Source organism: Cervus elaphus, chromosome 25 (genome assembly GCF_910594005.1).
Source record: "Cervus elaphus chromosome 25, mCerEla1.1, whole genome shotgun sequence".
In the NCBI taxonomy this organism is placed as follows: Eukaryota; Metazoa; Chordata; class Mammalia; order Artiodactyla; family Cervidae; genus Cervus; species Cervus elaphus.
The window spans coordinates 19,807,834-19,831,106 of record NC_057839.1 but is presented as its reverse complement, the minus strand read 5'-3'; the positions used below and the strand labels follow the sequence as shown (position 1 = coordinate 19,831,106).

The following is a 23,273-nucleotide window of genomic DNA, read 5'->3' as shown; positions in this document are numbered from 1 at the left end:
AGCACACACACGCATAGGCATTATTACCTTCAAAAAAATAGTGTCTGAATTTTTTTGTGCATGTGCAGTGATCATTCTTCTCTAGGCAATCATTTGGTCAATCTGCTTTAATTCTTCAAAATAAGGTATTAATAGCTATGATTAATGAATGTCTACCACAAGCCAAAATAGACATTTATTTGCCAATGTGTATTTTATTTTAATGAAATATAGTGTTGTTTTTTTTTTTTTTTTAAGATCCTTTGAGGTGTACAGTTAGGGCTTCCCCAGGTGGCTCAGTGGTAAAGAATCCACCTGCTATGTGGGAGACTTGGGTTCAATCATTGGGTCAGGAAGATCCCCTGGAGGAGGAAATGGCAACCCACTCCAGTATTCTTGCCTGGAAAATCCCAGGACAGAAGAGCCTGGTGAGCTGCAGCCTACGGGGCCACAAAGAGTTGGACATGATTACCGAGCACACATGACACGTGCAAGGTGTGCAGTTAGAGATTCTGTATGTTTGTTTTTTTTTTAATTCCTTCTTCCCTCCACAGCGGTCCTTATAAAGCAGATAAATGTTTTTAATCTTCTCATGACTGATCACTGTTAAAATACACTTTTAAAAATATACTGATGAGGTGTTCTGCCACATCTGGTGGGGTTTTGTTATTGTTTAGTCATCAGTTGTGTTTGACTCTTAGCGACTCCATGGACTGCAGCACGTCAGGCTTCCCTGTCCTCCACCATCTCCCAGAGTGTGCTCAAACTCATGTCCATTGAATAGGTGATGCCATCCAACCATCTTATCCTCTGTCGTCCCCCTTTCCTTCTGCCTTCAATCTTTCCCAGCGTCAGGATCTTTTTTAATGAGTCGGCTCTTCACATCAGATGGCCAGAGTATTGGAGCTTCAGCTTCAGCATCAGTCCTTTCAGTGAATATTCAGGACTGATTTCCTTTAGGATTGACTGGTTTGATCTCCTTGTATTCAAAGGGACTCTCAAGAGTCTTCTCCAACACCACAGTTCAAAACCATCAATCCGTTGATGCTCAGCCTTCTTTAAGGTCCAAATCTCAGATCCATACATGACTACTGGAAAAACCATAGCTTTCACTATACAGACCTTTGTTGGCAAAGTAATGTTTCTGCTTTTTAATATGCTGTGTATGTTTGTCATAGCTTTTCTTCCAAGGAACAAGCATCGTTTAATTTCATTGCTGCAGTCACCATCTGCAGCGGTTTTGAAGCCCAAGAAAATAAAGTCTGTCACTGTTTTTGTTGTTTCCCCATCTATTTGCCATGAAGTGATGGGACTGGTGATCCCATCATCAAACGGAGATGCCATTATCTTAGTTTTTTGAATGTTGAGTTTTAAGCCAGGTTTTTCACTCTCTTTTTTCACCTTCATCAAGAGGCTGTTTAGTTCCTCTTCACTTTCTGCCATAAGGGTGGTATCATCTGTGTATCTGAGGTTATTGCTATTTCTCCCGGCAATCTTGATTCCAGCTTCTGCTTCATCTAGCCTGGCATTTCTCATGATGTAGTCTGCATAGAAGTTAAATAAGCAGGTTGAGAATATACAGCCTTGACATTTCCCTTTCCCAATTTTGAACCAGTCTATTGGTCCATGTCCTGTTCTAACTGTTGCTTCTTGACCTGCATACAAGTTTCTCAGGAGACAGGTATAAGGTGGTCTGGTATTCCCATCTCTTTAAGAATTTTCCACAGTATGTTGTCATCCACATGGACAAAGACTTTAGTGTAGTCAGTGAAGCAGAAGTACATGTTTTCTGGAATTCTCTTGCTTTTTCTATCATCCAATGGATGTTGGCAATTCAATCTCTGGTTCCTAAGCCTTTTCTGAATCCAACTTGAACACCTGGAAGTTATGGGTACACATACTGTTGAAGCCTAGCTTGAAGAATTTTGAGCATTACTTTGCTAACATATGAAATAAGTGCAGTTGTGCAGTAGTTTGAACATTCTTTGGCATTGCATTCTTTGGTACTGGAATAAAAACTGACCTTTTCCAGTCCTGTGGCCACTGCTGAGTTTTCTTTTCTTTCTTTATTAGTCTGTTGGAAATTAAAGTGGAGATGTGATAAGCTAACTGCTTCCAGTGTCATATAGCAAATTGAAACCACATTTAAACCAGACTGTTAAGCTTTGTTTCAGTAATTGGAGTGACTTGTTGAACATCAGCTTGAAGCTCAGTTTCTTTTCACTCATATTGTAGCAGATGGCTTTAGTTAGAGATAATTCATAGTATTTCAACAAAGTTCACACCCTCTTTCATAAGAGGCTATTTCCTGGTCATTAAAATAATATTGAACATTATTACATGTTGCTTAGGAGAGCATGTACCTTTAAATGTTCAATTTCTGTACATTTTGTAGAATGATATCTTCAGGCCTGTCAATTCTTGCTGTTCTTTCTCCTACCCATTTTCCAGAAGAATGAGTATTGAAATTACCCCTGCCATGAATTTACTTTGTAATTCCGGAATGGTCACATAAGGGATTCAATTTCATATTCGTGGCTCCTGTGTCTTTGCCTCTCGGTTACATTTTCTATTTGTGGTCATAATATAAAAATCTACTTAAATGGCTCAAACAGCAGATCTGACTCAGCTACTTTATCTGCATAGAAGAGAATTGAGCCTCAGTAAGGAAGGAGAATTTCTCACCCAGAAGCTTTACTTAAAGCCTTGTGCATGTTCAGCATTATTGATAATGAGAGCAATATACAGCTTAAAGCAAAGATGTGTAATTTTTCAGTTCTTAAATTTTAAGTAATGTAAATGCTGACGATACCAGTGCCAACAGTGTCACAAGCTGAAAACTCATACACCTTTTAAGTTGGTGCAAACCATAGGAAAAACAACTTGATAGTATGTATCAAGGGTCATAAAATTACGTATGTACTTTAGTAATTCTTCTAAAATAGTGATAGATATCCTCAAGAAATACTCTGAAATGTAAAGGAAAGGCTGTATACATAGTAACATGGAACATTATTCATGAAAGATCATTTAGCAAAATTATAGTTAAAATTGTAAAAAAAAAATTTCATTTAAACTAGACTGATTACTTCAACACGCCTATAACAAAAAAAAAAGACGAATATATTTAGAATCCTTAAATGTATTAGAGTACAGTTTTTTGTGTGATAATTTTAAGTGCAAACAGCAATATTAATTGTGTATTTATATGTACATAGCTGCATGCCCTAGGCCAAAGAGGCCAGAATGTTTTCTGTCAGATTGTTATCTTTAGGAAGTGGATGGATGGGTTATTTTTAATTTAATTGTATTTCTTTTGTTTTTCAAATACTTCAACCATAGGGGAGGAGCACATATTTGGGTTGTTAAAATCTATTTTTACTAATTATTTTTCTTTCTCTTTTTAACCAGAAGAATATACATGTGTGTAAGTAACAGCGATCCGGGACAAGGCAGCATCTCCTTTGTCAGTCCTGAGGGCCTCACCAAGCTGCCGCAGTAAAGTCCCTGCTGTTCCTATGAGACACCCTGGCCAATCATGTTAAAGCTGTTTAAATGCTCTTTGGCACGTTGTGTTCCTTTTAGGGTACTTTCCACCAGGTTTTGATTCTTTACATGGATGAGCTGTTGAGAAATTGGGCTAATCAGACGACTGTGCTTGGAGGTGCAGGGGACTGAGGTTAGACTCACTTAGTGAAATTTTCTTTGGCAACCCTTTCACGCTGAGGCTGCGCTCGAGTCCCGTGCAAGAAGGGAGGCAGAGGCACTTTAGATGCTGTGAAAGGAATTAACAAAGGATTGAGTCACTCACAGGTATAAGGGCCTTGTTTTGCCTCTGTGACGCAGTGTGGCTCCTCTCTGTCCCACAGCTGGCCCTGAAGGACCCCGTGCACACCGTGTCGCTGCAGCAGTTTATCTACGAGAAGCTCAAGGCCCAGCAGGAGCTGCTGGGAGAGCAAGGCTTCCAGTCCCTCATGGAGACGGTGGACACCGAGATCGTCACCCAGCTGCAGGAGTTTCTGCAGGGCTTCTGAGTGTGAGCCGTGGCTGAGGAGGCCAGCCTGCCACCCTGTGTGCAAGCCTGCTGGGACGGTGGAGAAATCCCTTGTGTAAGAAGCAAAGAGACGCAAAGACCACGCCTTTTTTTACTACAAAAATTCAGCGAATAAATGTAAATCCTACATAACTAAAATCGCAAACCTATTCCTCAAAAGAATTTAATTTTATATTTATGAGGGGCCCTGTGTTTACTAGAGATAGATTTGACAACAATAGCTGCTTAGTTTCCTGTTAAGAGAAGAAAGTGTTTATTACCTTTTAATCATGTGCTCTTAACACTTGAGAAGAAGAAGGTTTAATGTCTGAGATGTTTTACTGCAACCAAAATTAGTTAAATTTGGCTGCCTTATCCCTTTTCTAAGCTAATGAGACTACAAGTTGAAAAGTGACAGCGCTGTTCAGGTGATGCAATTAAAGAAATGCGTGCACCAGGCAGAAGTGTACACGTCGTGGCAGACACACATTACCGAGATGGTCTCGCCAGGGGAGTTGCTTTCAACCGAATAGAAGATATGTTTTATCAGACAGATGCTTTTATTTTCATTCTAGTAATTTGATATGGGAATTAGTAAAGTTTTTTTTTTTCCTTGTGTTATTTTCACTAATTACATTTAGTCTTTAAATGCACGTTGTAAGGCCCACAGAAGTGACCCCGCGGCACTGCAGTGCCAGGTGGGAGACATCTGGTCGTGGTTTGGTCCTCGGTCCTCTGTTACTCCTGGAGGCCAGGAGCCCTGCGGACCCGAGAGGAGCTAACAGCCACAGACCCCCCTCTGCTGTGACAGGCTGTTGAGCACTCCCCCGCCTTGGGCTCCTCAGTGCAGGGGTGCCCGTGGGGGGCCTAGCAGCAGTCCCCCAGGGTACCAGCGCTGATGTGACGAGTCTTCCTTCCTTATTCCTCCTACACGCAGTACCAAAAACGGGGAAAAAGGAGAAAAAAAAGCCTTACTTTGTTCTACTTGCCATTGACTGTAAAGAACCTTTGAAGCATTTTAAAGAAAATATTCAAAAGCAAGGTTGGAGAATGTCTGATCTTTCTATAGAAAGTTGGGTACACTATGTAACTGCAGGAAACCCACTGCCCCTTTGTAAGTCATGGAGCCCAAAATGTATGAAAATATTTGATGTTTTCAGCTAAAGAAAGAAAAATATGGTCCAAATTAAATTTTCCAAAGATACCTCACCTTTGACTTGCCTGATTATTTTTCCTGCCTCACAAAAAATGAGTTCATAAGAATGGCCCAGTGAATTTTGAAGAGAGGTTTTCTTTCAGAGTCTGGTGTTGACTCTCTCTTAGTAGGCGGCAGTCCTTCATGTAGCAAATCCTAGTTACCCTTTCAGTTTCTCTTTTCGTTTCATGACCAGAACTTCTTTAATATGAGGTTTCTTTTCTTTTTAAATTTTATTTTATATTGGAGTGAAGTTGGTTAGCAGTGTTCTGTTAGTTTACAATGTACAGCAAAGTGATTCAGTTACACATGTGCAATCTTTATCACATTCTTTTCCCATTTAGGTTATTACAGAGTATTGAGCAGAGTTCCCTGTGCTAACACAGGAGGTCCTTTTTGGTTGTCTGTTTCAAATACATAGCAGTGTGTTAGTCCTAAGCTCCCGAGTCTGTCCTTCCCGCCAACCCACCCTTCCTCCCTGGTAACCATAAGTCTGAGTCTGTTTCTGTTTTGTAAGTAAGTTCATTTTATCATTTTTTAAAGATGTAAGCAATATCATGTGATATTTGTCTTTCTGTGTGACTTACTTCACTAGCATGATAGTCTCCAGGTTCATCCGTATTGCTGCAGAAGGCATTATTTCACTCTTTTTAATGTCCGAGTACATACACAACCCCAGTCCTGTGGATTTCCTGGGATCAAACCCTACTGGCCTTCAGAGTCAGACTCTCTGGGGTATCCTCCTCCCGCTTCCAGACTCCTAGGCTTGGAAGCCTGATGTGGAGCTCAGAACGTTCTTTGTCTTTGGATGTAGGGTTATCTTTTTTGGTGGATTCCAACTTTTTTCTTTATATGGTTGTTCAGCAGTTTGTTGTACTTTTGGTGTTTCTGTAAGATAGGGTGAGCTCATGTCCTTCTATTCTGCCATCTTGCCTCCTCCCTCCTATGATATTTCTTTATCAATACGACTCAGTCCGCAGGACTGGCCTAAGAAGAATAATTTCTCTTGTTGATTTAATTATTTTCATTTGAGGCACTATTCCCATTAATGTTTTCAGAAATGCACATACATACTCCCATTTTTCACTTACAGTAAAATACTCATCTTTCCAGTTCCTGATAGATTTCATTACAGTGTTACGGCAAATGTTACTGAAATAGCCACCTTGCCAGAAAAGGTAAAAAATACCTCGGGGAAAGAATTTGGTTCATTTTTTTAAACTCAATGTTTAAAATAAGCTCAGAAAAAAAGAAAAATTCTTGAATCTTTAACTGCTCAATTAAGAGTTAAAATGTAATTATTGATTTACAGAATTCTCTTCATTAATGCAGCTTCATATCAAATGTTTTTTAAGTTTTGGACAGACAACTCAGCCAGGCCTCGGGTTGAACTGCTCTTCCTAATATAAGGTAATGATCATTTCTATTCCATAAACGTACTCCTTTTCTATTTATTTTGTCTCCAGAGACTTCTCCCAGCCCTCTGACAAAGGCCTATGTGGCCAACAGTAAACGTTTTAGAGTTTTTATTATGACTGGCTCCTGCTTCCTCTTTCTCCTACCAGTCATGTTGGAGAAGCCATATCATTAGATGTTAAAATATTCATGTTTTCAGATTCCCTTGAAAGATCTTCACCTTAGATCTTTATTTTCCCTTTTCCTTTATTCAACTACTGTTTGTTGAGGTCTTGTTTTATAACATACTTCTATGCTAAATTCTGGGTTTAGAACAGGCTACTTACCTCATGAAGTTTTATAGTCCAGTGGGAACACACACGTGCCAATATAATATGTGAAAATCATGGTTCTAATGGAAATGTGTGTTCAGGAGCAGTGGGCACATGTGTAGAGGAAGGAGGTCTTTCACAAAAAAGAATGATGTTGGCACTTTATTATTTGATATCCCTTAAAAAATTGTTCTCAAATAGCGTTGTGCCAAATGGCTCTGTACTGGAATTGGGCTTCTCTCTGATTCCAGACTTAGAGCTATTTGATGTATAAAATAAGTCATCAGTGAGATTTTGGAAATGTTAGAATTCTGTAGCCTCACAACTAATTCCTATTTCAGTGAATTATAACATAAGGCTCACCTTGTTAGGGTAATAGTCTTCTGTTTCTTCATATCTTATAAATACCAAATGAGTAGAAATTTAAAAGTTGTTAGAGAGCTGATGAAGGGAAAACCAGAGATGCATGTCACAAAAAATACTATTTTCTTCCTCTATCTTTAGGAAGAAAAAAAAAGTTAACCTACAGAAGCTGGAATGCATAGTGTAGCAAACATCAGTATACCCTTCATCTGGATTCATCAAACTGTTCCATTTTGACACATCTACTCTCTCCACACATAGACACATACACAAATGGAAAGTATATATGCTTTTGCTAAACCATTTGTAAGTTAGATACTTCAGCCTCAGTTACCTCTAAGACTGGTATTTCTTTACACATCCACTAATATTCCATTGTATACCTAAGGAAATTAATCCAGTAATATCAAATAGTTCATATTTCAGTTTTCACAAATGCCCGCAAAGGTATCTTTTATATCATGCTTGTTTTATGATCTGAACATTTATGCAGTGCTTTTGGCGCTTTTGTTTTTAAGTGTACAGTAGTCCTTTTTTTCATATCATTGGCTCTTTTGAAGAGTCTGGGACAGCTGTTTTGTAGAATCTCCATCTGTCTGCAGTGTTCTGATTGTCTCCTGGTAATTGATTCAGGGTAACATTTTTGGCAGCGACACTCCCTCCGGCGTGTCCTTGCCGGGGTGTCCATCAGGGGTTGCAGAGTGTCAGACTGTGTCTGTTGCCGCCGCTGCAGTGGATGAGGTGGTGCCCACCAGGCCTCTCCATGGTGTTTCAAAGACCTTCCAGCAGTAGAAATTCCAGTGGTGCTTTTGGTTTTTGTGTTTGTTTTTGTTTTTGTTTTTTAACCTTAAAACTCTTAACCTCTACTAGCCTATCTTTTCATTTACAGCAACTTCTGCAGCTTTATCTTAACCTGGATGAGTCAATGACTAAGCTATGGAAAAGGTATATTGAACCTGGTGTGTGTTTCATCAACCTTCCCAAGTGTCCTAAGCTGCCTTTTTGTTACCGGCACACATCAGCTAAGTGTCATCTCTTTCTCATTCCTTCTGTCTTTCTCCCCTACCCCCTTGTGTTTTTAAGAAATATGTAAATCTTTGTGAACACCTATGTAACCTTAATTCACATGCCACCTAAAATGAAGAAATAAAGGTAAGCACTGCCTTTTCTTGTTTTTGGATTTGTAAAAAGTTGGCAAATATGCAACAGTATGCTTTTTTAAACACTTCACAAATACTTTATCATTGTATTTGGTCTGAGCTTAAAAGGCAGAAACATGCCACACTTTAGAGCATTTTCTTTTAGTGTGGCTTAGGATGAAAAGCAGTACTTTATCAGCTGACGAAATGGGAAGAGAAAAAATAATTATGGCTTATATGTGAAGCTCTGATCTTGGTATCTCCATAGAACCATGACACCTGAAACAGCAGTTGAAAGTTCACTTTTTCCTCTTAAGAAGAAACTGCATTCTGTCCTCAGCACATCCAGGTTAGTATAAAGAACCTGATGTGCCATGACAGCCCTGTGCAACTGTCTGAAGCTGAGCTTTTGAGCCATTGGGGCAAATACTCTGGAAAAGGGCTTTGCTGTTGGTCTGAATTTCCCTGATTTTACTTCTGTGCAGTTGAACTCCTGGCCTAGGGGACTTCTTTTGGTCTGAAGCACTTGGATAAAATTCAGAACTGAGAGTCATTGACTATATTTTCTCTAGAATCCTTTCTTACTGAAACAAGTAGAGAGTTTCCAATTAGCCATAGATCTTTAACAAGCAAGATTTTCTCCTTGTTTCAATTAATGCCTGCATCCTGCTCGTCTGGGCCTATTGGAATTTATTTAGCCAAGTGTGCTTTGAAGAACTGTCTAATCCAAGAAGGAATGGATCGATGTCTGGTCATCCAGCCCTTTTTCCCTTCAAAGTGAAGCATTGATTTTCATGCCACTTTAATTTCCCAGTAGGGCAAAAATAGAATGCAAGTAACTGTTAGAACAGGTAGGAGTCTAGTGAGGCTTAAAGCACTTGTATTTGTCTGCCACTTGGCACGTGGTTTTAAATCTGGAAATTAGCCTTATGACTGGAAGTCTGCTGGTTGGGGGTTTTTATTGCAAGGGGTTAAAGCAGGCACACATTCTCCAGTGTTCTTGCCTGGAGAATCCCATGGACAAAGGAACCTGGCGGGCTGCAGTCCAAAGGGTGGCAAAGAGTCGAACTGGGCAACTAAGTACACAGAGCAGAAAGGTCTGGAGATAAACTGTGAGCAGACCTGCAAGTGAGCTTTTTTTCCCCCCATAGCTCTGCCCTGAGGCAAGATCAGTATCTCATTTCCAAAGAGGCAGGTGTCTACACAGAGCTATTTGGGCTAGCCCCAAAGGGGCTCCCCCCCTTTCTTTTTTAATGAATTTTGCAGCTTAAGTGACTTCCCTAGTAGCTCAGCTGGTAAAGAATCCACCTGCAATGCAGGAGGCCCTGGTTCAATTCCTGGATCGGGAAAATCCACTGGAGAAGGAGGAGGCTGCCCACTTCAGTATTCTTCTTCCTTAGTGGCTCAACTGCTAAAGAATCCGCCCACAATGCGGGAGACCTGGGTTCAATCCCTGCGTTGGGAAGATTCCTTGGAGGAGGGAAAGGCTACCCACTCACATATTCTGGCCTGGAGAATTCCGTGGACTGTATAGTCATGGGGTCTCAAAGAGTCGAACACAACTTGAGCAGTAATCTAGAAGATCAAAACTTGTTGATTGTCAGGGAAGTTGTAGTTCATAAATATGTGAACTGAGCTCAGAAGTGTATCGATAGCCTACCAGCCAGCAAAGGAAAGTCTATTGACAGTTCTGGAGGTAATCACCAACTAATCATGAGTTCTGTTAGCTGAGGAAGGCAGCTCGGTTTTGTTTTTGGACTGCAGTGCACATGTCTTGTGCTGTCTCTGGCAGTGAAATCAATGCTATGAGATGACCTTTCCTTTAGCCGGATGCATTCTTTACTCACAGTGCATTGAGATGTGCTGATCTGTGTGAGCAAATCCAGTATTTTATTAAATTTACTAGATAAGCCTGCTTTGCCAGCTAATACCATGGAAGTATGGAAATCCCAACTTACTGCAGTAATTCATAAGGGAATTGATTATTTTTATACCTTTCAAAGGGCTCCTCGTAGATATATGTAAAGGAAGAAGGGAGGTGTTTTTTTTTTGTTTGTTTGTTTGTTTTATTTTAATGTTTCTAGTTAAAGAATTTCAGAGCAGGATGGGAATCAGAGAGAGGGGATCTGTTCTGGGGATCTATCCTAACCTTACCATTTCACAGGTGAGGAAATGCGCCCGGAAAGGTGGGGCCCACAGCCTTGGGTTCCTAGCATCTCTTCCAATTTCAATTATATTTCTTTTTAAAAAATGTTAATGGTGGGACTTCCTTGGCAGTCCAGTGGTTAAGACTCCACACTTCAGTGCAGGAGGCATGAGTTCCATCCCTTGGTGGGTGACTGAGATCCTTCATGCCTCGTAGCAGAAATTTAAAAGAAAAAAACAAAAAATTTTTTAATTAAAAAATAGTAGTAAAAATAAAATGTTAACGGTTGCCTAGGTTTACAAGTTGCGTTTTTACTGACCCAGGTCCGCCTTCAAATAACACTACTCATGTGTAGTGCAGGCGCCTGGTAGCAAGGAGCCCAGCTCTCCTTCCCGCCCTTGTGACCTTGCTGTCACTCTTCACTCATCTGCTCAGTACATTGTTACTTTCAGCAGTTACTTTTCAGATCAATTAAGAATTAAAAAAAAAAACACACAAAAGTTTAACTTTACCTTCATTTATTTCTTCTCCAGTAATCATCCTTTATTTATGTGGATCTAAATTTCTGACATAAAATTTTCCTAACCATTGCAACTTAACTCTAACCTTCTTAACATTTCTTTGCAGGGCAGGCCTATTGAGGATGAACTGTCTCAGTTTTTGCTTGCTTGAGAAACTCTTTATTCTTCACTTGTGGAGGATACTTTTGCTGAAAGTGGGATTCTAGGCTAGTATTTCTTCTTGCTTTCACAGGTTTTGAAAAACGGTCCCCTGTTGTTCTTATCCATGATCTTCTATGGGTAAAATGGTTTTCCCCTCCTCCTCTGACTTTTGATTTTTCTCCTTGCCTTTGCTCTTCTGATGATTAAATATGATATGCCTAGTTGTCAGTTTTCGGTTAATTTTTATTAGTATTTTTGGCTTCTGGCATTCACTTTTGATTCTTTCTTAGAATTTCAGCCTCTCTGCTTATAATGTTCATATGTTCATGCATGTTGTCTTTTTCATTAGAGCCCTTGACATACTAATGGTAGCTGTTTTAAATGCCCTGAGAATTCTAACATCTATATTATATACAAGAGACTTCCCTGGCAGGCCAGTAGTTAAGACTACACTCTCAAGGCAGGGACCCAGCTTCCATCACAGGTCAGGGAACTAAGATCCTGTGTGCTACATGGCAAAGCCATAAATAAATAGGTAGGTAGGTAGATAAAAATACAATATATGTGAGTCTCATTCTGATGCTTGCCTGAGAGCTCTGATTTCCTGCTTGATCATAGATCTTGATCTGTCTGTTTCGCTTGCCTTTAGCATGCCTTTTAATTTTTGGTTGAAAGCTGGATGTACTGTGTTGAGTGATAGAAATTGAGATAAATGGTTTTCTAGTGTGAGCATGTATGCTGATCTGGCCAGGAGTTAGGCTGCGTTTAATGTTGGCTCTTGGTGCCAGAGATTTCAAATTGTTCTAGGATAGGGGTCTTGTTTTTGTTTCCCCTCTTGACTTTGGACTTCCCTAAGTACTTTGTCTCAGAGAGACCCTGTGTCTGATAGCTCTTTCAGTGACTGTCCACCGTTTCACTGGAGCCCTGTTAGTGTGATAAGTAGCAAAGTGTGTGGGAGGGGAGTGTTTCTGGTCTTAGGATTAAATCTCAAGTCTCTTAGTGGGCTTGAGTCTCTGGCCTGTGACCATCACGTGTTTCCTCTTGGATGGCCCTCTTGTCCCTCTGACATGAAAGCTGGAAGGGGCTGGATTGAGAGGAATGTCCTTCTCCCATGGTTGTAGGACAAGGGCCTAGTAAATTATTTTCCCTGGGGAGTAGTCCTCTGTGATAGAGAAATCCCTGGTCATATTTCACAAGCATGACCCTTCCCCTCCACCTGCCAGAGCCGTAAGTAATACTCAACAAAGTAAGGGCTTCCCCTAAGACTGTGGTCCCCAGAGGTGATCCTTCCAGTTTATGGCTCTGGCACTTCTGATCCAAGTAAGCATATGTTAGCTGTAAATCTAAATTTACCTTTTTTCTACGTTTTGGGGAGACAGCCTTGCAAACTCAGTTCTCTGAGTCCAAGAAAAGCCATTGTTTTTCAGTTTGTCCAGTTTTTTCCCATAAGGACGATAGTAACAACTTCCAAACCCTTCATATGTGGAGCTGAAATCATCCAGTGTCCTCTCCATATGGCCTTCCATTGTGTAACCTGTAGGATGAACATTAGGAGAAGGAAAACTCAAAGGACTGGCAATTTTGTTTCTGAAATGATTTAGAGATAGCAATTTGAAACTCTGATAAATGCAAAAACCTTTCAAGGAAATTACATGGTCAGTTGCTTTTTAAAAATATTTGTTTCCTTATTATAACAGTGACATGTGTTCGTCGTGAACAGCGGTGTGTGACTCCGGCAGCACTGCGCTGTCCGCCTATAGCTGCAGAGTTGGGTTTCAGCGGATGATGCTGCCAGAAGAGGATTCAGGAGTTAGGGCCAGATGATGGACAGTGGATTCTAAGAGGAATGAAAAGGAAATAAAGGTCGGGGCAGGCAAAGGATAGGGTAAATGGAAGGTTCAGTGGACTGTAGGTCCTGATGGTGTTAGAGCAGTGGCTGCAGGAGTGGTTGATAAGCGACTTGGAAGGACTGACAGGCGGAGGTGATGAGAGATGGACATACTGAAGGAGGAGCAGTTTCAGTGATGACAAGGGTCAGTGTGGGACCATGGCTGGGAGTTCAGTTATATTAGTCATGCCCCTGCTTTTACCCTGTGTAGAAGGTTATAGCCCTAAGGAAAAGGCTTTTTTGTTTTTCGTTTGTTTTACGAAAGGGACAAGTAATAATCTGGACAAGTATGTCTGAAAAGCACCTAGCACAGTGCCTGGTGCCTAGTAGGCGCTTTACAAGTGAGCGGGTTCTCATTGGACTCTTACTGTGACTGCCGAGCTGTGTCCATGCTCTATAACGTCATTTAAACTCCTCGGTGGGGGTGGTGCACCAGGTCTTCGCTGGGGCATGCAGGCTTCTCGTTGTGGATCACAGCTCTGGAGCATGCAGGTTAGTGGTTGAGACGCGCTGGCTTCTCTTGTTGCGGTGTATAGTCTCTAGTTGCACCCCAGCTTACTTGCCCGGCTGAATGGGGGATCTTAAGTTTCATGGCCAGGGATTGAACCAGTGTCCCCTACAATGGAAGGTGGATTCTTAACCACTGGATTACCAGGGAAGTTCCTATTACATCATTTTAGAATTTTCTGAAACTGGACTAGGAAATGCCCATTGTGCTAATATTCAGCATTGTAGTGAATAGTATTTTAGCAAGATTTCTGTGGTGTGGTTTAAGTAACCTCTTGTAGTCAAAATCATTCTCTGGAACTACATCTCCAGTGCTTAAGTCATGTTTTAATTACTATTTGATCTATTTTCATTTACCTTTTCAGAAATGTGTCCATTCTATAAAGTGAGAAATAAAATTTGTCCCAACACCCTAAAAGATGGTGTATCAAGTTTTCCTAGGGCTGCTGTAACAAACTGCCACAAACTGGGCAACTTAAAATAACAGAAGTGTACTCCTTCATAATTCTGGGGGCTAGAAGTCCAAAACTGAGGTGTCAGGAGGGCTGCTCCCTTCTGCAGCCTGTAAGGGAGGATCCGTCCTGCCTCCCCCACCTTCTGGCATTCGCTGACTCTTCCACCTTCCTTTGCTTATAGATGCAGCACTCCAGTCTCCACCTCTTGTCACATGGGCACCTTCTCCACCTGCCTCTTCCCTCTTCTGAGGACACCAGTTATCTCAACTAACTCCATCTGCAGTGACCCCGTTTCCAAATAAGGCTGTATTCTGAGGTGCTGGGGATTAGACCCTCAACAATTCTTTTTGGGGGGACACAATTCAACCCCTAATAGATGGGTTTAGGAGAACCCATACTAACTGTTTCTCTGTTCACCTTGTCCCAGTGATAATGTGTCTTATACCTAAAACCCCAGTTCTGTGGATGTACCTGCTGCTCTAAAAAGAAGAGTGGGTGGAGGTTTGCCTCGGGTTAAGGGCTGAGTCTCTGTCTGCAGAAGCACCTTGCTGCTTCAGTGACGGGGAGCCTGAGTGATGTGCTGGACACCCCCCCTCAGTAGTCAGGGGCTCCCTGCAAGGCCATCGAACGATCCAGGCTCATTTACTAATCCTGCTTCCAAATCATTGCTTAAAGGTATAAGTAATTTATTGTCAAATCTTAAATATGTTCCTCGATTTCCATTTTATGTTTTAGTTAGATTAAATAGCACCCAGGAACCACACTTAGATGTCCATGCAGAGTCCAAGGCGCTGCTCTTGCATAGCAGGACTGTGTTTTGCTGAGTCTGAGGAGAATGCAGAATGAATTGCAATAAACAAAGTCCACTCCAGCACCATTTAGATCAATTTAAAATGATAATGGAATTCAGGGTGCCTATAGCTGCACTAAACTTGGGCTCCATTCTTGATTTGGCCTCTGGAAAATACAACCACGAGGACATTCAATTTAGCTGCTGTTTTAAGTTGTGTGCGGGAAGAAGAGTGGACCTTGGAATCAGGTCTGAATTTGACTCCAGGCTCCAGCTTTACTGAACCGCCCCCACCCCCAACACCATGGTAGGCAAAATAAATGGGCCCCAAAGATATCTGTGCTCTAATCCCTAGAAACTGGGATAGCGAAAAGGACTCTGCAGGTTTGATTAAGGCACAGACTTTGGGGTGGGAGAGCATTATATCATTCAGAGGAGCTCAGTCTAATTACAGAAGTCCTTAAAAGCAGAGAAGATTTCCCAGCACTACTTGAAGAGAAAGGAAAAACGTCAGAGAGTTGTTGGCTTTGAGGATGGAGGAAGGGACCATGAACCAAGGAATGCAGGTGGCCTCCGGAAGCTGCAAAGGAAAGAAAATAGATCCTGTCCTCACAGCCCCGGAATATGACTACAGCATTGCCAATGCTTTGATTTGGGGGCTTCTGACCTCTAGAGCCAAAAGTTAATAAACTTGTGTTGTAAGCCTCTAAGTTTATGGTAATTTAAAATAGTAGTAGAGAAACAATACGTGCACTACTGACTAGCTGTATGACATTCTGGGTCTTGGGTTTCTCATCCAAAAAAAATATATATATATATAGATATATATATTTATATGTATATATATAATAATATTGATCTTGTGTAGTGTGTGTGCAGACTTACTGAGATGATGTATGTAAAATCCGTCATTAATCACTTTGTGACTTAGTGTCAGGAGTCCGCCCTGAGGAGTCAAACTATTTTCTCTCAGGTACTTAGCCTCCATTTTTAGCCCAGCTTCCATCAGATGGGGCTTTCCTGGTTGGCTCAGCAGTAAAGAATCCGCCTGCAATGGAGGAGACTTGGAAGAGATACGGGTTTGGTCCATAGATTGGGAAGATCCCGTGGAGGAGGAAGTAGCAACCCACTCCAGTATTCTTGCCTGGGAAATCTCATGGACAGAGGATCCTGGTGGGCTACAGTCCATGAGGTCACAGAGAGTCGGACACAACTTAGCAACTAAAGAACAACAACAAGCCCTCAGGTAAATGGTTGCACCTGGCTCCGTGGTCCATGCCTTCTAGTCAGTGTGTGACGTGTGGGCCAGCAGCATCGGCCTCAGACTGGGACCTTGTTAGGATCACTGGATCTTAGACCACACTCCAGACCGACTGAGTCAGAATCTGTATTTTTTGAACTTCACCAGATGATTATATGCACTTTAAAATTCAAGAGGCGCTACTAGACTGGTGGTTCTCAAACATCACATATGCTGCCAGAACAAGTCCTTGGGTCTATAATTTAGGAGGATGGTGTTTCAATATTTGTGTTTTTAGTATATTTTCTAGGTATTTCTAATGTAGAAGGCTATAATCACTGGAATAAATCCTTAGAGATACACTTTAATATATGAAATTCAAATTAGAATTGTAAAATTTTCAATTAATGTCTTTTTCTCTAAGGAAAGCAACTATTCGAGGTAAGTGTTGCTAAGTGCTGCATTTTTAAAAGATCCATAAAGGAATAAACATCAAAGAACAGCAGAGATACTTTCTCACTAGTTCTTAACTGTTCTGATTCCTATTCAGGCTTTATCATATGCCCTTGATTAGACTTCATGAGATTCATCCAGCTTCATTACACTTAGAAGCAGTATTTCTTAGACAGCTCTTCAAGTGTGGAACCTTGACATTAAACCTTGGCTGCTTTCTCTTCAGCAAGAAAGATCTACCACTTAGTAAATTATCAGAAGACAGACAAGAGTTTTTGGAACGTTTTCTCCTCTGCACCCCTTCCTCCATAGACAGGAGCATAAAGAGAAGTTTCGGCAGTTGTACTCAGGGCAGCCTGGCCATGTTTCCATGACCTGGAACATGGAGTTGCATTCCAAGAAGCAGAACTAGCATGGCTTCCCAGCACACCCAGCACAGAATGTCTGGAGAGAGACTCAGATTCAGGAGTTCCAAGTGCAAACAGCTGGATGAGGGCTCTAGACTGGAGCCAAAACCGAAAATGGGGAGCTGAGAGCAAACCTGGGCAGAAGGGCAGCTGTTTAGGAGGCAGTGGTGAAGCTGCTGGACAGCTACAAATGGATTCAAGGAACCTTCTCTACTAGGCAGCGAGGACATGAGGGCAGATGCTCTGGGCTGCCTTTTAGGACAGGGTGAAGACCAGCACTGTACCCTCAAAGCTTCCACCACAAACAGCAGAATGAACTGGGAGATAGGCCCAACCAAGGGGGTGTCTGGAGAAAACTCACCATTGTAGCCCGTGAGGGCTCAGCTGCCTGTACGTTCCCTGCAAGGGCTGCTCATGACCACATTCTCTCCACGCTTTCCCTACTCTAGAAATAGTCTCCTGAGGTCCCACTAGACGCAGCTCACTGGCCCAGAGCCTATCAGTTGTGGCTCTGGTAGTGCAGGCCATCCTGGGGTCTCTAGCTCACTGAACAGAAAACACTTTTTCTGTTCAGCCTTTTTTTTTTTTTTCAATTTTTATTGGAGCATAGTTGACTTACAGTGTTGTGTTCATTTCAGGGGTATAGTAAAAATCCAGTTATATGTATACATATATCCACTCTTTTTAAGATTCTTTTGCCATATAGGCCATTACAGAGTGTTGAGTAGAGTTGCCTGTGCTATACAGGAGGTCCTTATTATCTTTTCATATATAGTAGGTCCTTATTATCTTTTCATATATACTAGGTCCTTATTATCTTTTTATATATAGTAGGTCCTTATTATCTTTTTTATATATAGTAGTATGTTATATGTTAATACCAATCTCCTATTGCTCCCTCCATGTTTCCCCTTTGCTAGCCGTAAGTTTGATTTCGAGATCTATGAGTTGGTTTCTATTTTGTAAATAAGTTCTGTTTTGTAAACTGGTATCATTTTTAAAATTCTACACAAAGGTGGTATTATATATTTGTCTCTGACTTCGTTTAGTATGATAACCTATAGGTCCATTCATGTTGCTGCAAATGACCTTATTTTGTTCTCTTTTGTGACTAATATTCCATTGTATATATTTTCACCACATCGTCTTTATTCATTTCTTTGTTGTAAATAGTACTGCAGTGAACATAGGAGTGCATGTATCTTTTTGAATTATGGTTTTCTCTGGGCATATATGCCCAGGAGTAGGATTGCAGGGTCATATGGTAGCTCTATTTTTAGGTTTTTAGAGAACCTCCATACTATTCTCTGCAATGATTGTACCAGTTTACATTCCCATCAACAGTGTAGGAGGGCTCCCTTTTCTCCACACCCTCTCTAGCATTTATAGTTTGTATGCTTTTTGATGATGGCCATTCTGACCTGTACGAGGTAATACCTCATTGTTGTTTTGATTTGCATTCCTCTGATAATTAGTGATGTTGAGCACAATATCAGAACTGTGATCCCTTCAAACAGATTAAGAGTTCTGTTCAGGTATCCCTGCTGTCCCTCTGCAGTTGTCAAGTCTGCATGATTTATGCAGATGACCTGCCTTTGGTCACAGGAAACAGATGTTAGTATATGAAGAAAACCGTATGGTAAGAAGTAGCCTTCCTTGTCAAGGCCAGGGACTTCTCTCAGGAGAAGTCTGAGGGCATGGAACTCTGTTCTCTGGGCCAGAAAAACCAAGATTGAACGATTAAAAACTTCACGGCCAAATTTCTGAAAAGCAGTTCTGCCAGCATCCCAGGACCCAAGTGGGACAGTCTCTTCTGAGATCACTGGGCCCCTCTTCCTGCTAAGCACTGCTAATGTCACCCCTCTAAAGCATGCAGGGGAGGTGCTGGGAGATGAGTAGCAATTTAGTTGAATCATTTGAATGCTCTGTACTTTCCGTAGCAGCCTCGACCTTCAGAGCCTTGTCTTGTTCTTTGAGCAACTATGCCCAGTACCTAGTGTATGCCAGGAATGGTCCTCAAGTGCTTCACGTCTACTGACTTCTTTACTTTTCATGATACGACCCTCTCCACGGAGAAGACATTGTTTCAGATGGTTGAGTGGCTTGTTCGGGGGTCGCACAGCAAGCAGGTGACAGAGCAAAGCTTTGAAGCCGGACTTTCAACTCCAGGGTCTGTGCAGAGGACGATAAATCAGGATCCCGATGCTTCCTGCCCTGTCACCTCTGCAGAGGACAAACACCCCAGGATAAATGTTATCAAAACAAGGCGGGAGGAAATCAGGAGTGGCTGGAACCAGGCAGTACATGCCCTCCCGGGCGGGTGGGGCTTTGCGTGTTACTGAGCACTTGGGTGTGGGGCGTGGAGCTGTACATAGGAAGCCTTTTTTGGTGGCTGTACTTGTGATGCAGGGTGAAGCTGTGAAGCTTGCTGTCCTTTACTTATCACCAGCCCCTTAAGATCACAGAGAACAAAGACCCCCAGATCAATCACGAGGTGAGGCACAGGGTGAGACCTGGTGTACTCTGGGCAGGAGTAGAGGAAACGAGACAGTGGACCAGAGGAGCTGCCTGGCCGGGTGCCAGTCCCTTCCCCTCTGGCCCCGAGGAGGAAGGAGAAGTGGGACTTCCTGGAGAGCAAAGGTCCAGGGTCTGGGAGGGGCACTTGGCCTATTTCTCACCATTCCGCCAGGTCAGACCCTGAAGAAATCTCCTGAGAGGCTCTGGTCATTCTGGCAGCAAGGCTGGTTTCCCCCTCTCGTGGAAGGTGGGGCGAGGCTGGGGGTGGCCGAACTGCAGGTCCTGTAACTGACTCTGACGGTCCTCCAGATGCCTCTGTGGCCCCGTGACAGCCAGAGTGAAGCCTTCTGGTGATTTAGAGTTTAACCAGAGGGAGTGGATTAAACTGGACAGTCAGTCTTGACAACAAAATACCTGAATTTGAATATTTACTCAAGAGGGACTACATTTTCAAATGTCGTTCATTGTCGATCAGTCACTAAGTCATGTCCAACTCTTTGCAACCCCAAGGACTGCAGCACACCAGGCTCCCCTGTCCCTCACTATCTCCCAGAGTTTGCTAAAATTCATGTCCATTGAGTTGGTGATATTATCTAACCATCTCATCCTCTGCCTCCCTCTTCTTTTGCCTTCAATCTTTCAGAGCATCAGGGTCTTTTCCAATGAGTCGGCTCTTCACATCAGGAGGCGGATTGAAGTATTGGAGCTTCAGCTTCAGCATCAGTCCTACCAATGAATATTGATTGATTGGTTGATTTCCTTTAGGACTGACTGCTTTGATTTCCTTGCGGTCCAAGGGATTCTCAGCACCACATTTTGAAAACATCAATTCTTTGGCACTCAGCCTTCTTTATGGTCCAACTCTCATATCCGTACATGATTACTGGAAAAACCATAGCTTTGACTATGATGACTTTTGAAGCAAAGTAATATCTCAGTTTTTTAATGCTCTGTTTAGGTTTGTCATAACTTTTCTTCCAAGGAGCAAGTGTTTTAATTTCATAGCTACAGTCACCATCAGCAGTGATTTTGGAGCCTAAGAAAATAAAATCTGTCACTGCTTCCCTTTTTCCTTATCTATTTTCCATGAAGTGATGAGACTGGATGCCATGATCTTAGGTTTTTGAATGTTCAGTTTCAAGCCAGCTGTTTCACTCTCTTCTTTCACCCTCATCAAGAGACTGTTTGGTTCGTCTTCATTTTCTGCCATTAGAGTGGTATCATCTGCATATCTGAGATTGTTGATTTCTCTAGGCAGTCTTGATTCCAGCTGGAACTTCATCCAGTCAGGCATTTCGCATGATATACTCTGCATATAAGTTAAATGCACAGGGTGACAATGTACAGCCTTGATGTACTCCTTTCCCAATTTTGAACCAGTCTGTTGTTCATATCCGTTTTTAACTATTTCTTGACCTGCATACAGGTTTTACAGGAGGCAGGTAAGATGGTCAGGTTCTCCCATCTCTAAGAATTTTCCACAGTTTGTTGCCATCCATGTGGTCAAAGACTTTAGCGTAGTCAATGAAGCAGAAGTACATGTTTTTCTGGAATTCCCTTGTTTTTTCTGTGATCCAGCGGATATTGGCAATTTGATCTCTGGTTCCTCTGCGTTTCCTAAATCTAGCTTGGACATCTGGAAGTTCTCAGTTTACATACCTTTGAAGCTTAGCTTGGAGGACTCTGAGCATTACTTTGCTAGCATGTGAAATGAGTACAATTGTGCAGTAGTTTGAAAATTCTTTAGCATTGCCGTTCTTTGGGATTGGAATGAAAACTGACCTTCCAGTCATGTGGCCACTGCTGAATTTTCCAAATTTGCTGGCATATTGCTTGCAGCGCTTTAACAGCATCATCTTTTAGGGTTTGAAGTAGCTCAATTGGAATTCCTTCACCTCCACTAGCTTTGTTTGTAGTAATGCTTCCTAAGACCCACTTGACTTCGCACTCCAGGATGTCTGGCTCTAGGTGAGTGACCACACCATTGTAGTTATCCAGGTCGTTAAGACCTTTTTTGTGTAGTTTTTATGTGTATTCTTGCCACCTCTTCTTACTCTCTTTTGCTTCTGTTAGGTCCATACCATTTCTAGCCTTTATTGTGCCCATCTTTGCATGAAATATTTCCTTGGTATCTCTGATTTTCTTGAAGAGATCTCTAGTATTTCCCATTCTATTATTTTCCTCTATTTCTTTGCATTGATCACTTAGGAAGGCTTTCTTATCTCTCCTTGGTAGTCTCTGGAATTCTGCATTCCATTGGGAATATCTTTTCCTTTTTCCTTTTCCTTTTGCTTCTCTTCTTTTCTTACCTATTTGTAAGTCCTCATGAGACAACCACTTTCTTTCTTGCATTTCTTTTGCTTTGGGATGATTTTGGTTACTGCCTCCTGTACAATGTTATGAACCTCTGTCCGTAGTTCTTTGGGCTCTCTGTCTACCAGATCTAATCCCTTGAATCTGTTTGTCACTTCCACTGTAAAATCATAAGGGATGTGATTTAGGTCATACCTGAATGGTCTAGTGGTTTTCCTTCCTTTCTTCAATTTAAGCCTGAATTTTGCAATAAGGAGTTCATGATCTGAGCCACAGTCAGCTCCCAGTCGTTTTTGCTGACTATATAGAGCTTCTCCATCTTTGGCTGCAAAGAACGTAATCAAGCTGATATTGGTATTGACCATCTGGTGATGTCCATGTGTAGAGTCGTCTCTTGTGTTGTTGGAAGGTGGCGTTTGCTATGACCAGTGTGTTCCCTGCTTCATTTTGTACTCCAAGGCCAAACTTGCTTGATATTCTAGGTATCTCTTTACTTCCTACTTTTGCATTGCAGTTCCCTGTGATGAAAAGGACATCTTTTTTGGTGTTAGTTCTAGATGGTCTTGTAGATTTTTATAGCACCTTTAGACTTCAGCTTCTTTAGCATTAGTGGTTGGGGCATAGACTTGAATTACTGTGATGATGAATGCTTTGCTTGGAAATGAACCAAGATCATTGTATCCATTTGATCTTGCACCCAAGTTCTGCATTTTGGGCTCTTTGGCTGACTATGAGGGCTATTCCATTTCTTCTAAGGGATTCTTGCCAACAGTAGGAGACTTAATGGTCATCTGAATTAAATTCACCCCTTCTGGTCCACTTTAGTTCACTGATTTTTAAAATGTTGATGCTCACTCTTGCCGTCTCCTGCTTGACCACGTCCAATTTACCTTGATTCATGGACCTAACATTCCAGGTTCCTATACAATATTGTTCTTTACATCACTGGTCTTTACTTTCACCACCAGGCACATCCACAACTAGGCGTTGTTTCTGCTTTGGCTCAACCTCTTCATTTTTTCTGGAGCTGTTTCTCTGCTCTTCCCCAGTAGCATATCGGACACCTACTGACCTAAAGGGCTCATCTTCTGGTGTCCTATCTTTTTGCCTTTTCATACTGTCCATGCAATTCTCGAGGCAAGAATACTGAAGTGGTTTGTCATTCCCTTCTCCAGTGGACCATGTTTTGTCAGAACTCTCCACCATGACCCATCCATCTTGGATGGCCCTGCACAACATGGCTCATAGCTTCATTGAGTTACACAAGGCTGTGATCATGTGATCATTTCGGTTAGCTTTCTGTGATTATGGTTTTCTTTCTGGAGGCCAAGATTACAGTTCTTACTTCTTCTGTCTGCCCCTCTGGTGGATGAGGTTAAGAGGCTTGTGCAAGCTTCCTAATGGGAGGGACTGGCTGTGGGGAAAACTGGGTTTTGCTCTGGTGGGCAGGGCCCTGCTC

General features: G+C 41.8%; 1 protein-coding gene across 1 annotated transcript in view; it reads left to right on the top strand.

Moving 5' to 3' along the window:
- IPO11 (importin 11) overlaps window positions 1-5,221 on the top strand; it is a 197,501-nt gene extending 192,280 nt beyond the window's left edge. Inside the window, exon 30 of the mRNA XM_043887205.1 lies at window positions 3,849-5,221. Coding sequence (XP_043743140.1) covers window positions 3,849-4,013 — 165 coding nt within the window. The 3' untranslated portion in view covers window positions 4,014-5,221. The remainder of the gene's footprint in view (window positions 1-3,848) is intronic.
- The last annotated feature ends 18,052 nt before the right edge of the window (window positions 5,222-23,273 follow it).